We start from the raw sequence: 16,864 nt of genomic DNA on the forward strand, positions 1-16,864 counted from the left end.
TTGAGCTGAAGGCTAACTCCTTACTGTGCAATTTCTTATTTTATCACAATGACACAACATAAAGTTCAGAGCATATAATGGGGTGAGAAAAAGAAAGACTTCCAAATACCTGGCAGGCATATCTTTCAATTTAACTCACCTGTCAGTGCAGGCAATGGTGAGTGAACCCTTTATTGGCAGTCCTGTACCATGGCTACTTTCAGACTCACTCCTTTCCTGTCTACAGAGAGCAAGCAACCAAATCACCCTTCACTCTTTCTTCGTGGATTGCTTTCTGAGATTTTTAAAGCAAAAAATCTCCATCAGAACAAAGTGACATATCACACTTTTCCACCTTTGATAAGGAGAAGATATTTAACTTTTATGGCATTGAAAAATAATCTTTTTAGTTCAGATACTTTACCAATTTTATTATAAATGAAAAGCAATCTACCCATGCTTCTATCATTCATCATAATGAAATAATTATCTCATTTATTCTACTTAATATGACAAATAACGTAAAGAAAGAAAAAGAGGGTGAGAGGATAACAGAAAATGGAAATTATATTTCTGAATCAGAAAGTCTCTTTCCTCTGAGTCAAAAATTGGGTTTTATGCTTGTGCCAGTCCATTTTCATTGCTACAACAAAATACCAAAGAGTAGATAATTAATAAAGAAAAGGTATTTATTTTGGTCACAACTTTGGAGGTTCGAGATGTTGGTGGTGCATGGGTGTGGCTCTGGTGAAGGGCTAATGATGGATAGCCTCTCAATGGTAGCAGCACAAGCAATACATGTGGAAGAGATCATGTGGAGAGTCGGGAAGCCAGAGAGATTCAGGGATCAGGCTCACTGTGAGTGCATGCAAGCATGTACATGTGTGTGTGTGTGTGTGTGTGTGTGTGTGTGTGTGGTGTGTTTTACTGGAAATTGAATCCAGCGACTCATGCATGCTAAGCAAGCACTCTACTGTTGAGCTACATTCCCACTCATGTTTGCTCTTGTGTAATAACTCACTGTTGTGAGAATTCACCAGGTTTTCAAGAAACTAATATCTTCCAAGTGCCCCTGGTGATGTATCCTCCCCAACTTCCCCACCATCCCTTAAAGGTCCCATCACTTCTTATTACTGCCACACTGAGGACCAAGATTCCCCTGTGAGATCATATCCAAACCATAGCGCCTTTCTTTGTTTCCAGGAAAGTACTTGGCACAGGGCTCTGCATAGATACTCAGCTCCTTAAGTATGAATGCAGTGAAGGTGTTCAAGGACAGATAAAACAAAACTGAAATTTGAGTGTTAAAGATGATTCTCAAAAAAAGGTAAAAGTCTTGACTCTCATACAGATATAAAAATGATCATATGTTAAGGATTTTACATCACTCATTATTGAGGAAACTGGTGAGGTGTTATAATCAGTTCAAAGGAGAATTTGAGGACAGACACTTGTAGATAGGAACATTAAAATTAATTCTCAAAAACAGAGATCAAACTGGTATTTCCTGGAGTAAGGGGTCTTTCCCCTCTTCAAGCTATTATTAATTTGCATATATACATGCAAAAATTATTTTACATTGTTATTGATTTTCTACAACTTTCAGAATTGTTAAAGATGTGCACCCCTAGAAGGGTGTTTTATAGACAATGCACACATTTTTCCCTACAAAGATTAAATGTCTGTTGGAATCCCACTTCAATATTACTTACCCTTTTCTTGGTTCTTCTACTTGCCCTGCTATTAGCATCATCCCATCACCTCAGGCAACTTTGTGCTCAAAAATAGTTATCAATTAGTTTCATGATTATTTGGGACCAAATAAACAAAGGAATATGTGTCTTAATAGAAAAGTTTGAACAGAAAAATAGTTGTAAAAAAATTGTGCTTTTATTAGAGCCTTATTTTAGGTAATGGAAGAGATACTTTGAGAAATGTGAGAAATCATCCTACTTTGCATTCTTTCCTTTCTAACACATAAAATTTCAGTATTACAGGATTTAAATAGTGTCTCCTTTTATGGTAAGGAAACAGGAACTTGGAAAGGTTAAGAGAGAGACACTGGGTCACATGCTAGTTGTGGTAAACCCAGCTATCATAACTTGAGGATGACTTTTCCATTTCTCTCAATGAGACCCATGAATGAATACCTTTCCACAGGACAGTTCAGTCACAGCAATAATTGACACAAATATGAACCAGAAGTAAACCAGATGTCTTGTACCTCATCTTGACTGGAAGTTTTCCTCCAAGATCATGATGTCAGGCATGGATTAGCAGAGGTAAACCGCTACTTCAGGATTCCCAAAGAGCTAAATTGGATTCTTGCCAGGATTACTTAAAATAATTCATGCAAAAGTGCTTAGTGCAGTGGGGAGCACAGAGTGAGCACACTATTAATGTTAGTTAATATATTGAAAATAGCAAGTATTACCAGTATCAGTAAAACAGAATAAGAAAAGACTTTGCATAGGTCCTCAATTTTTATGTGACCTAAGTGAACCATCTTAAGGATGTGAGGCTATATGTGGGCTATAGAATATCTTAGTCTTTTTCTAATTCAATAATGATTTGTCTTATAGTCTCTGGTTTACTTGTACATTTCCTACAAATGGAAATTTGTAGCTTGTTTAGTTTCATTCAAAGAAGAATGTCCTGTGACTGTCCCTGGAAACATGTCAGTATTCTAGAGAGCTTGTGACAACCAGCAAGAAGTCCTGTGTTCCCAGTGACCAGTGATACCAAGTTCTCTTACCTGGTGGGTTGTGGAGTCTTCTTTCAGTCGCCTCATCAGCACATTAACCAAAAGCAATAATTGGGGCATGCATATTAGTGGCTATTATATAATTCAACATAAATTCAGATCATCCCATCTGCCAAAATTTTTCTTTTGTGATTGCTATAAATAATTATACTGAACATTATTTTCTTAAAAGAAAACTATGAGCTGCCAGAGGCACAATCCATCTGTAGTATTCAGGAGGGAATATATATATATATATATTTGTTAAAATTAGTACCCCAATGACCAGAGCTATTGAAATTAGTTGGTCCAGATTTTTTGCCAAGTCTACAAAATGGACTTTTATTCAACAAGGAGATTTCTATATGACTAAAATAAAGAGGAAGGGGAAAAAAAGTAGCCTTTCAAAACTATTTTTTGCTGTTCAAACATAAAGGAACAAAGCGAACTGTTTTGTTGTCAAGTTCTTTCACTTTTTTTTAAAACAAAATGCTATTTATATTCTAAAGTCATGCTGAAATTCGGTCCACTGAGTGATAAAGTGCCTATGTTTCTTTGCTTCCATTCTGTAGAAAAGAGCAGATAGATATTTGAGTAGGCTCTCTTCAGATTAGTAAATAATATAACCCAAAGCAAAAGTACCATTTATCCATTTTTTAAAATTCTTAATTTGTTTATGGAGGAAGTACAAATTTTTGTATCCTAGGGTCATCCAATTTCAGCTCTTGCAAGATTTCTTCCTGGTTTTGGTCCTGTTCTGAAAAGTCATTTTCACGGTTTTCTTTGAAAGAATCATTTATTCCAGACCTTGCTCTGCCCACAAATTCAAATTCATTCCATTATACATGACAGAACAGTTGTTTTCTTATAAGGAAAATTCCTAATTCTCATTTTCTTTTATTCCCATTAATATTTATTACACAATTACATTGCATTAGACACAATGTAATAGGCAGAATGTATTCTCCTTCATAACAAGAGATTTATATTTTAAGGTAAAAATATAAAAAAATTTTTGGTGCTTTTTTCTCAAAATTTCTACATTTACAAATCAAGGGAAAGAATTAAAAAGGAGAGATCAAAAACCACTCACGGTGGGTGCGCGGGCGGCTTCCGGTGTGGGTGACGAGTGGTGGCCGAAGCAGGGGGACAGCAGGGGACGCTTAGGCTGGAACCATGGCGGACGGCGGCTCGGAGCGGGCTGATGGGCGCATCGTCAAGATGGAAGTGGACTACAGCGCTACGGTGGATCAGCGCCTGCCCGAGTGCGAGAAGCTGGCCAAGGAAGGAAGACTTCAAGAAGTCATTGAAACCCTTCTCTCTTTAGAAAAACAAACACGTACTGCTTCTGATATGGTGTCTACATCCCGAATCTTAGTTGCAGTGGTGAAGATGTGCTATGAGGCTAAAGAATGGGATTTACTTAATGAAAATATTATGCTTCTGTCAAAAAGGCGGAGTCAGTTAAAACAAGCTGTTGCAAAAATGGTTCAGCAGTGCTGTACTTATGTTGAAGAAATCACAGACCTCCCAGTCAAACTTCGATTAATTGATACTCTACGAATGGTTACAGAAGGAAAGATTTATGTTGAAATTGAACGTGCTCGACTGACTAAAACATTAGCAACTATAAAAGAGCAAAATGGTGACGTGAAAGAGGCAGCCTCCATTTTACAAGAATTACAGGTGGAAACCTATGGGTCAATGGAAAAAAAAGAGCGAGTGGAATTTATTCTAGAGCAAATGAGGCTCTGCCTTGCCGTGAAGGATTATATTCGGACACAAATTATCAGCAAGAAAATTAACACCAAATTTTTCCAGGAGGAAAACACAGAGAAATTAAAGTTGAAATTTTATAATTTAATGATTCAGCTGGATCAGCATGAGGGATCTTATTTGTCTATTTGTAAACACTACAGAGCAATATATGATACTCCCTGTATACAGGCAGAAAGTGAAAAGTGGCAGCAGGCTCTGAAAAGTGTTGTTCTCTATGTTATCCTGGCTCCCTTTGACAATGAACAGTCAGATTTGGTTCACCGAATAAGTGGTGACAAGAAGTTAGAAGAAATTCCCAAGTACAAGGATCTTTTAAAGCTTTTTACTACAATGGAGTTGATGCTATGGTCCACATTTGTTGAAGACTATGGGATGGAATTAAGGAAAGGTTCCCTTGAGAGTCCGGCAACTGATGTTTTTGGTTCTACAGAAGAAGGTGAAAAAAGGTGGAAAGACTTGAAGAACAGAGTTGTTGAACATAATATTAGAATAATGGCCAAATATTATACTCCGATAACAATGAAAAGGATGGCACAACTCCTTGATCTGTCCGTGGATGAGTCAGAGGCTTTTCTCTCAAATCTAGTAGTTAACAAGACCATCTTTGCTAAAGTAGATAGGTTGGCAGGAATCATCAACTTCCAGAGACCCAAGGATCCCAATAATTTATTAAATGACTGGTCTCAGAAACTGAACTCACTGATGTCTCTGGTTAACAAAACTACACACCTTATAGCCAAAGAGGAGATGATACATAATCCATAATCTACAATAAGGGTCCCATTGCTTTTAGAAAAAGAGATGAAATAGGAAGTCATTAAAAAAAAACAAAGACTGTTAAAAAAAAAAAATAAAAATAAAAAAAAAACCACTCACAACAAGTATGGTTTTTCACAAAACAAACATGATCTCCTGTTTTTAAGGATAGATTAGACTCATTAAATAAAATAAGGGAAACCAGCTGTGAGATACAAGCAAAGGAAACAGTATCTTACACACTAAGAGTGTCTACAAAGACCAGTCTGTTTCCTTCTGGGACTGGTTAATGACAAGGGTGGGAAAGCTGTAAAAATAAGATAATACTGTGCAACCAACAAACTTTGAGAATCTAAATAAAAAACAATAAGTTAGAATAGCAAACAATTCTTTAAAAGCAATAATGCAAAAAATTATTCATAGTTATACAATATCACTGAAGCCTCCTAAATTTTAATGTATAGCAAGAAATGTACATAGAACATGGTGCTTTATTTCACAATCTTATTTGCTTTACTCCCTACTTCTTAAGATGAAAATAAATTTTACTTTTTTCCTGAGGGAATGAAGGTGGACGTGGAGATGAAGAACACATGAATGTACTTTTTAGTCATTATGATAAACTTTGCAATTAAACTTAATTAAAGCTCATTAGCCACCAAGAGAGGATAAGAAATAAATATCTAAATATGGAAAATATTCATTAGATGTATTTTTAGAACCAAAGGATATATTTTCATTAAAAGCTAATCTGCTTTATCAAGTTAATAGAAATGTTAATAACCACATTGCATTGTTTGTGAAAATGCTATAAAATATTAAACAAAACTAGTCATAACTTTGAGTTACTCAAACACAAAAATTACAAAAGATACAAAATAACACAATGATTTTTCTTAAAAATATTTACTTTTCTTACTGAAATGCAGTAAAATAACAAATATCAAACAATTCGTTTTTTAACTTTATTGACATGTAATTGACTAGTGTTTGATGGGTTGTACAAATATTTCTGCTGTGTAACCATCGATCCAGACAATACACAGGTCATTTCTGTCATAGCCAAAAAGTCCCCTCCTGTGCCTTTTCAATACAAATGACTTTCTTTTCTCTCTCTAATCACTGATCTAATTTCTATCACTGTCAATCAATTTTGTTGTTTTGTAATTTATTTAATGGAAATTAGAGTAGACACTAATTTATGTGTCTGGCAAATTTCACTTGGGATAGTTTTGTAATTCTGCCATACTGATGTCATATCAGTAATTGATACACTTTTGTAGATAAGCAGTGTTCCAAACTGGTTTATTCATTACGTTATTGATTGATTTGTGATTTTTCAATTTTCTACAAATCTTTGTGTACAGGTCTCCTTGTGAATCTGTTTCAATTTCTGTTGGGTAGCTCACTGTTTTTAATTTACTAAATCTGTTAAGAAGATTTCATGTGCTTAAGTCATCTATAGATCCTCTTTGTCATTCTTGATATTTGTGTCATTGTTCATTTTTTCATCTACTTAAGTTTTTAATTTTCAGAGTTCCTGATAGATTCAAATGTACACACAAAAAAATTATCTCCAAAAAAACAACTGCTTAGCAGTTGCTTAATAATATTGGGTGAAGATCAAAAGTATTTTATTTTTATAAAGTCAAATTTATATTTTCTTTTGTGTCTTATTATTCTTTCTTGTTTTATTGTTGCATTTTGTTGATTTCTAACGTTTATCAATATTTTACTTCTGTTTTTAACTAAATTTTCTTTTAGTTTTCTTTCCCTAGTTTTCAGACTGAGAACTTGGCATTGGCATAAAATCTGTCTTAATTTTATCATAAGCATTTAAAGTTAGAAATTTCCGCCTAAGCTTTTTATTTTTATCACACACAAGTTTTGATATATTGTACTTTTGTTTTCATTCAGGTAACTTTTTTTCTAATTTTTCTTTAAAATTATTTATAAATGTGTTGCTTCATTTCCAGCCATTTGGGGATTTCTTTCAGGGGGTAATTAGCTTCAAATCTAATTCCATTGTAGATAGAGAAAACATTTCACATGATTTTAATTTTTTAAAATTTCAATGAAAATGCAGTTTAAATAGCTCCATCATCACCCAAATCACCACTCATATCAATCTTTTGTGTCAACTTTATTTTTTGCTCTTCCTTAATGATATAGTTCTCTATGAATCCCTCTCAAATGTGGCTTTTTCTTTCCCATATCTCTCAGAACATGGTTCTTAGAGGTGCTACTTCCAGAGATCATTCTCCCTCATTATCATGAATATGTCTGTGCTTAGAATCTCATTTCAGACCAGATTACCCACTACTTTCCATGTTGTCGTCATCTGCAATTGTCCTGGTTACTACCCACACTTACTTAAACATTGTAGCACTGGCTCATTAGTAACTCTAACATAGTTCTTTTGGATAATTGTTATTGGTTGTTATGGTTTAGATATGGTGTTCCCCAAAACTCACATTTGAGACAATGCAAAAGATTTGGAGGAGGAATGATTGGGTTATAGCCTTAACCCAATCAGTTAATTAATCCTCTGATAGGGATTAACTGAGTGGAAATTGAAGCGGTCGGGTGTGACTGGGAGAGTTCGGATTGGGCATGACGTTGGGGTATATATTTTGTATTTGGCAAGTGAAGACCACTATCTCTGCTTCCTGATCTTCATGTAAGCTGCTTTCTTCTGTCACACTCTTCTGCCATGATGCTCAGCCTCACCCAGAGCCCCGAGGAATGATGTCTGCTCTCTATGGATTGAGACATCAGAAACCATGAGTCCCCAAATAAACCTAATCACCTACACAATTGTTCTGGTTGGGCCTTTAATCCCTTTCGTCAGCAATAAAAACTGACTAAAACATTGGTGATGATAACTTCTACATAGGTTATCCTTTTTCCTCCTACCTCCTTTAGAAAATTTTCGATTTTCCTTCTTTTCCTGAACTTAATCTCTACCCATTTTCTGCATCATGTTCACAGTCATTCTGTTGACCTTCTTAGTATCAATGGCTGACACCCTTCTGCAATTTCAGTTTCAGACATCTCAACCTAAGCAACATTCTAGTCTCTTTCTTGTTCCTTTGTATTCTTTAAACTCAGCAATTCTTCACTCCCATTTGCCCTTTGAATTTACTTATCTAAGCATATTTGCACTTTTCCTTCTTTATTTCATCTCCTCCATTTTTCTTACCTAAATTACCTTCCTATTGCTATACCTTGCTTTTAACTTCACTGTCCTTTCCTTTATTGTTTTAATATGTTCCCTTGGTGAAACAACAGCCCTTATTAAATCTACTGCTTTGTACCTATACTGCTGGTGTTAGCTGAAGTTGGAAAGATAAAGCATACAATGATGTGGACAAACTTTAAATCAACAATAGCTGAACGCACATGGGCTCTTAATACTGCCTATAAGTCCCATGATAGAGCCCTTGATCCTTCTCACTTTCCTTATCTCCAATGACTATTGTGTGCTTATCTGTATCCAGTCACTTTTTTCTTTTTCTTTTTTTTTTGGTACTGGAGATTGAACTCGGAAGCCCTCAATCCCTCAGCCATATCCTCAGTCCTATTTTGTATTTTATTTAGAGACAGGGTCTCACTGAGTTACTTAATTCCTCATCTCACCATTGCTGAGGCTGGCTTTTAACTTGAGATACTCCTGTCTCAGCTTTCTGAGCAACTGGCTCCTGTCAACTCTTTAACACATCTTCCTTCATCCTTCTTTTCAGTTGCCTTTCTTTCTTTTTTTTTTGTTTATAGATGAAAGGGCAAGTGTGGAAATGGTGCTCAACCCTGATGGTGGTTTCAGTGTCAGAACATGCATACTCTAATGTCTTGATTGTTGGTGTGAATGATTTCCCTCTAATCCTAATTAAGGCCAGTGCCTCTACTGTATGCCCCATGAGGCTCTTTCCCCACTCAAAAAAACTGTCCTTGCATTTTTCCCTCTTGCTCTCCTGCTTCATCACCTTTCCCTTCTATCCTTTGTCAAGATAAATAACATACAGTTATGCTATTCTTTTTCGCCCAACATTGAATCTATTTCACTCTTTACTCTAGAACAAATTTATTTAATAGTTATTTATCATTCACCAATTTCTTAAAAAATTTAAAAATCAATCCACTCCAGTCAGATTTTTCTCCATAACTACTAAATTTGCTCTTAACAACATGAAAGTCTTGCTCATTGCTACTTCTAGTGTTCGTTTTTTCCGTGTTTATTTTAATTGATCTGACCAGAAAGTCTTTATTTATTTGAACTTCTAGTAACCTATTCTTTACTGATTTTTCTTTTATCTCTCTGACCACTTGTAGTTTCTTTTCTAATTCTTTATATCTCCTCAACCAGAACCAGCTACATAGTGTAAGATGAAAATATGAAGCCCTTTGTTCCAGTATTAAGATCTATACTGTTTATCTCCTTTGTTATACTGTTTACCTCTTATACTGAAATATGAACTCCATAAGTGCAGGGGTTGTGTCATAGTACACAACCTAGAACATGTCAGACACATATCAGATGTTAAAGAAATATTTGCTAAAACAACAAATGAATGTGTTTGGGCTCATTTCTTTCTTTATAATGAGTGATTTTTATTCATTCTATGATTATGCTCATGAATCTTCAGGTCTAGCAAGGTGCATTCTAATAGCAAATGTGCAGATGTGTATTTTATATATACATGTAATGGTAGTGTATCTTATGGTTAATGGATAGTGGTGTAATAAATGGACTAGACCACATGGCGATCTTAATGTGTAATCAATGGGATTGACATGACCAGACCAATTTCACGATATTGATATCTGATTATTTCTGCCATAGAAATGATAAATGAAGTGAGCTGTGATGTTTAATCAAAATAACATAAACAATGGAAAGTACACAATGACGACAATTAGGCACAGATGGCATTGCTTTTTATTTAATTTCAATATATTACTCCTTAGACATGATGAAAAACACAGTGGGAAAAAATCCAATGCCTCTCTCACTTCCATATATATTCACTGCTCTTACCACACAACCAAGGTTCCTTTCCATTAGCACATAACCTCAAATATGCCATAGTTTTTTTAAAAAATATTTTATCACCTCTGAAACATCAGAGTAGAATGTCAATGTTTTAGATTTTGACCTTAAGACAAACATAAAACCATACACTCAATATCCAGTTATGTCTGTGGAACACCAGGTTAGAGGAGCAAAGCAGTCTTTGAAATACAGCAGACAGTGTATATAAAAGCTGACTGCATTTTAAGTTTGATTTTTTACAAAGAAAATAAAAAGGAAATAACCCATAGCTGTGTATTACTTTGTATAAGGAACTTCTTAATAATCCTGCAACCCATGCTTAATAAGCCTGAATTCTCAATCAGCTAGTTAGTTATTCAGTGTCTGTAGAACACTCAAGCTCATTATGCCATGCCACAGGGAGTACAGCATTCCAGGAAAGATATTTCCTTAGTGATATTTTTATTTACAGACTATAATGGAGGAATTGATTAAGGGAAATGTTCCTTATTATTATAGAATTAGAAACTTTTATAATTATTTTCCATTTTCCCCTCTAGGGTTGACTTGGAAGTGTAAATTTATATTTAAAGTATATTGATAATTTCCAGGAAGGGAATTTAGTCCTATTAATCAGGATCTTCAAGAGACCTCAGTGGTGTTAAAATAAAAGCTACTGTGAGTTCTTTCTTTCTGGTATCACTATTTTTCTTTCAGAGGCGAAAGATGAACACTGCTCCCTTGTCACTGTAATTTTACTGAGCAGGTATGGAATTGAGACATAGAGTGGGAAAAATAGACCACTGACAAAATTCAGTGTTAAGGTTTATTTCACATCAGTGAGAGTAGAAAGCTCATCTGCTGATAACAATTAGTTATCAACAGCAGAGCCATATTTGGGGGTAGGACTTGGGAAGAAGAAAAGAAAGAAGAATATGCTTTTTCAATATCTTCATGAGTAAAGTATGTATGCATTCATTGAAATAGACTTAGGCATATGTACCCGTGAAATCAAATGCTCATGTACAGCTCATGCATATTCTTGTATCATACAGCAAATTCTCACAAGTTACTCCATTTGAAAAGTGCAAAGTGATCTCACAGTTAGCATATATAAAAAATATTTTTCAGTATTAGTAACATTATCAAACATTTAAATTTCAACTTCAACCAAGTAACTCAAATATGTTACAGAACATTCTTCTTTAAGTAAATACCTTCATTCTAGAGGTAAGTAACTACTTATCCAAGGGCAATTTTATAGATCAGTAACAGTGCCAAACCTCGACCTTATCCATTAGACCAGATCAACACACTCTCTTGAAGTTGGCATATTACGCTGAAGGTAACATCATATGAGTATCTAATAAAGACTTTAAGCTATTATAGTAGAGTGGCTTCAGACAAAATTCGAATTGATTGAAACTTTCCTCTGAAACTTGAATCAAAGCAAACCCCATCTTTTCTTTCTGTACCTCTTCTCTTATAGTGAAGGATCCAAAGATAGCACACAAATGGATGTTTCTCTGATACCTGTGGCTTATCAGTAAGAATAGAAGTAATGGAAATCTCATGAGAAAGCCTGCTCTTAAAAGATTTCCAATCCAATTTTTGAGCTCAAAAGGTTTGAATTAGTTTCAGATTAACATCCAAGTCTTTCAAAGTACATGTCCCAGGATTCAGTTATCAAGAAGTCATAGAACACCGGAATTTAGGTTTGATTTTTGTGGAAAGAGGAGAAAAATAGGCAAATGTTCAGTTTTTCTTTTTTTAATTTATACTGCTTTTCTGTCTTTACATCTCTTTTGTACATGCAATTTATTTTCCAATTTAAGATTTCATTAACTTTTTAGAATATCATTACCCATCTTTACATGCATACACAACCATACATAAGAAATGCAGTGTTTCTTAATGTTCTGGTAAAACAAGGGTAACTCAACAGGTTGACTTACCTCCCTTTATATGTGATGCTCCATGGCTAAAAGTCTTAGGAGATTTAGAATTCAAAAATATTCACTTTCAGTATCCTTCAGATACATTTCCATGAAAGGAAACTGTTCCAAGTGCCCATAAGACAATATAACCACCATCCCTTTTCCTGTCTCAGCCTCAGGTTTGCCTCATTGCTGCTATGGTTGGGCTGGTTGCCAAAGTTGTTCTCAATTTTCTTTTTCAAACTATTGGTCAGCTGCTACTGTTGCATAGCATTTATAAAACAGGTAGGTGGTAAGCATATTGCAAAGATGCATCCACCCCAGTCTTCCCTGGAGAATTTGAAGCAAACAGAAAATAATGTACAATATAGAGTGGAGATATTCTGTGTACATATTACAGATGTGACTAATAGACTGGGTATTTGTTAGTTAGAGAAATAGAATCCAGTCTTTTCTCTAAGAGGCTACAAAAGGATTCTGTCAAGGAGAATCTACTTTTCAGCAACCTACTCATCTGTGTCCTCTTCCAGACTTTCCTTTTGAGGATGACTTTCCTGCTGAGATCTGATGTCTCCAGCAGGTTATCACTACCTTGAGGTTTCACACTAGAGCATTGGGTGCTTTGTCAAATTCTTTATTTTTTTGGAGGGGGGTACTGGATATGAACTCAGGGGCACTTGACCACTGAGCCACATCCTTAATCCTATTTTGTATTTTATTTAGAGAGGAGGTCTCACTAAGTTGTTCAGAGCCTCACTTTTGCTGAGGCTAGCTCTGAACTCATGATCCTCCTGTCTCAGTCTCCCAAACCACTGGGATTACAGGCATGCATCACCACACCCAGTCTGCTTTGTCAGATTTTAAAGAAGACAGTATTTCCATTTCACTGTACAAATTGAGACAAATATTAACATGATTTTATGTGCATGTTTATTTTTATGGAACTAATATTTATTCTATTTCAATTTAAATCCACCACTTATAATTTGCCTGTCAATTGAAGGCCATTATATTGGTGTGGGAGGTCAAAAATTTCAAAGTGTGGGTTTTGTGCAATGCTGAGTCAAGTGTAGTGTACACTGAGGAAGGTCTCTGCTGGAGTTTTGCAAATGTTTCTGCTCTGGATAAGTCTGTTCATGTAGATATTAAAGGAAAGGGAAGGAAACCATGCAGATAAACATTCTTTATCTCAAGATTTTCTTCCTAAGGGATTTTGATATAATATGCCTCCAAAAATTAATGCAGTCTCCAAGTTTCCTTATAACAGTAGTCTCCCTACAAAATGGTCATTTTTCCCAGAAAAAGTATCTGAGTTGTTTCAATTGAGGAGTGTTATATAATTGCTCTTGTTCAAAACGATTGAGTTTATGCTCCACATAAAGAAGTAGCTGAGGTTTGCTTATTACAAATGATATATAAGGTTCCAAAATGTCAAGTGCTGTCATGGTAATACAGTTATATTTCTGCCTGCTTGTAAGCAACAAATAAGGATAAGCCTTTTTAAGAAAATTTTTAACTGCATTTTATCATACTTTTTAGATCCTCCTGTGTTGTTGAATAGTAGTTCTCAAGTCAACTGAACCAATAGAGTTAGAGCAGTATCCCAGGATTTTTTTTAACCTCTACAGATGATTTTGATTGATAATTAGCTAACCTGGAAAACTACAGTTTTATTTCAGGGATAGTCCATGAAGAGCAAATCCCTGATGTAAACATATTATCCAATATAGAGAAGAAGCCCATTAGGCATAGTGTTATGATTTGGATTAAGAGCGTTCCCCAAAATCTTATGTGTCAGAGGTTTAGTTCCCACTGCAGCAGTGTTCAGAGGTGAGACTTTTGAGAAGTGAATCATGAGGGTTCTAATCTCATCAGCGAATTGATCCATTGGTAGCTAAATGGAGTATTGGAAGGTGGTGGAAACTAGGGACAGGTGGGGCATGGTCGTGGGTTACTAAGGGTGTGCCCCTTGGTACTACATCTTGTGTGAGGCTCTCTCTCTCTCTCTCTCTCTCTCTCTCTTTCTCTCTCTCCCTCTCTCTTTTTCCTGGATACCATGAGCTGAACAGCCTTACTCCACCCTTCCACTCTTATTCTACCTCACCTCAGGCCCAAAGCGATGGATCCAGACAACTATGAACTGAAACCTCTGAAACCATGAACCAAAATAAATCTTTTATCCTCTTAGTTGTTTGTCACAGCAATAGGAAGTTAACACATTTTCTATATTCATGCCACAGAAATCTTTGTGTTTGTCTTCCTTAAACTAAGTTTATCTTTCTCCTGCAACTGTCTCATCACATGCAAATTACTCCTTTGACTCCTGTAACAGGTTGAATGGTGTCCCTCCTAAAAGATGTGCCCATTTTTTAACCACCAGAACCTGCAAATGTCAACTATTTTGAAAAGGGGGAGGGTCTTTATACATGCAATTAAGTTAAAGAGCTTGAGAGGAGATCATTCTAGGTTTTCTGGTCTAGCTCAGAGTCCACTGATAAGTGTCCTTACAAAAGACAATGGAAGAGAAGACAGCCACAGAGGTGAAGGTCAGGTTAAGATAGATATAGAGACAAACCAGGCTAATATAAATACAGAAACAAACCAAGAAATACTTGGAGCTATCAGAAATTAGAATGTAGATGAGGGAGGAACCTCCCCAGATCCTTGGGAGGGAATATACCAGTGCGTATCCTTGCCTTTAGACTTCTGGCCTCCCTAAATGTGAAAGAATGAGTTTCTGTTGTTTTAAACCACTGTATTTTCGGTAACTTCATATGGAAGCAGGAGAAGAGAAGAAGTAGGTAGGAAAAAAAAGAGATCAAAAGAAGGACAAGAGTTTTAATTAAGAAGTTCTGCTTCCAGGCATGATGATTCACACCTATAATCCCAGTAGCTTGGGAACTGAGACAGGAGGATCTCAAGTTCAAAGCCAGCCTCAGCAATGTAGCAAGACCCTAAGCAACTAAGGAAGACCATACTTAAAAATTAAAAATAAAAAAAAAGAAAGGACTGGGTGGCACCCACCTATAATCCCAGTGTCCTGGGAGGCTGAGGCAAGAAGATTGCAAGTTCAAGGCCAGCTTTAGCAACTCAGTGAGGCCCTATACAACTTAGCAAGACCCTGTCTCAAAAATAAAAAAAATAAAAAGGACTGGGGATGTAGTTCAGTGATAAGGCACCCCTGGGTAACATCTCCAGTACCAAACCAAACCAAAAGAAAAAGAAAAAGGAGCTGCAGATGGGGATGTGGCTCAGGGTTTAAGTGCCCCTGGGTTCAATCCCTGGTACCAAAAAAAAAGTTCTACATATTTTTCCAGGCCTTTCGTCCCCTGGGAAATCAATAAATCTACCTGTGCACTGTTAAATAACCCCCACAATAGTTAGATTAAGCAAAGAAAGATACAATATATTTAGAAAGCTATAATTTAGTGGACTTTCACATACTATATATTGATCAGTTGATGAAGACCAGGGGAGCCTAAGTATTGTGAGAATGACCACCAGAGTCCACCTTGAGATCACTGGACTGATATCATCCCTACATACCTTCCATATCCAGCTCTCAAGCCTCCTTTAAAAAGAGTCAGAAAGCCCTACAGTACATCCCAACTCTTAGTGGTCTCTTGAGTGCCTATTCCATGCCTTACCTACAAAGTCATTTCTCTTGAGATTCCTTTCATTTTTTTTCAAAAATGTATCCACTTTTCTCAATAAACTTTTGTCTATGCCTTTGGTCTATGCTGAAATTCTTTTCTGTCACATAAACCAATGACTTAGCTGATACTGAGTTTCCCCTCTTTCAGAGACCTCCTCAGACCTTATTAGAAGAAACCTCTTCCTCTGTAACACTAGGAAACAAATATACCCCACTTTCCTTCTTTCCCTGTCTTGCACACACACATACACATATTTGTCACACAAAATAATTCTGCCTCTCCTTCTTTCTCCCAATCTTCTCCTCAGATAATTACATGTCATGAAACAAGTTGAGTAATAATCTAAAGCGTAATATTCATAATACATTTCTATAGTGAGAAGAGAAGTTATAACTAGATTTGGGTTCCTTAAAAATAGCGACTGAGTATTCTTATTTTGGGATCAGTCATACCTAGTATAAATACAGATTTTTGTTTAATAAATATTTTAAATGAATAAATTCTAATGTTAGGTAAAATTAAATTCCAATACAATAAACCACTAAAGTCTCAAATGTCTCACACCAAGTGCCATTTAGTGTAGCTGAAAAAGTTTCATCTATTTCCTTACTGTCTTCAAATTTTGCACTTGTATACTCAAATACTGGTGATACAGGTGAGTAGATAACAGTAATAATAATGAAAGAAATAATAAACAAATAACAATAATTCTGGGTCGTGACATGACCACCATGTTTAATGGGGTCAGAGTCTAATTATATTAAATCAAAACTAATATTTTTATTGAATTTTAAGAAGAATGTAGTTTGAACATTTCATATGAGAAATTCAGTGCCATTTAATTTTATCTGCATTAAAAGTTATGTTCTTCTAAGTTATGTTTCTCAAAGTAATACTTAGAACACAGTTCATTTGTGAGTATGAGGTCATACTGTTTTATTCTTGGTAATCCTAAATCTGTTTGCATGTTTGTATAGAACAGAGC

The 16,864-nt window shown here is 35.6% G+C and overlaps 1 protein-coding gene across 1 annotated transcript; it reads left to right on the plus strand.

Annotated features, from left to right (window-relative positions):
• Positions 1-3,829: 3,829 nt before the first annotated feature.
• Positions 3,830-5,266, plus strand: LOC124960430 (26S proteasome non-ATPase regulatory subunit 12-like). The gene has a single exon (XM_047519223.1). The coding sequence runs from the start codon at positions 3,899-3,901 to the stop codon at positions 5,264-5,266; it is 1,368 nt and encodes a 455-aa protein (XP_047375179.1). The 5' UTR covers positions 3,830-3,898.
• The last annotated feature ends 11,598 nt before the right edge of the window (positions 5,267-16,864 follow it).

Source organism: Sciurus carolinensis, chromosome 1 (genome assembly GCF_902686445.1).
Source record: "Sciurus carolinensis chromosome 1, mSciCar1.2, whole genome shotgun sequence".
Classification (NCBI taxonomy): Eukaryota; Metazoa; Chordata; class Mammalia; order Rodentia; family Sciuridae; genus Sciurus; species Sciurus carolinensis.

What these genes read in the sequence shown, in the direction of transcription:
- LOC124960430 (XM_047519223.1), top strand. Translation starts at nt 3,899, where the DNA reads ATGGCGGACGGCGGCTCGGAGCGGGCTGATGGGCGCATCGTCAAGATG.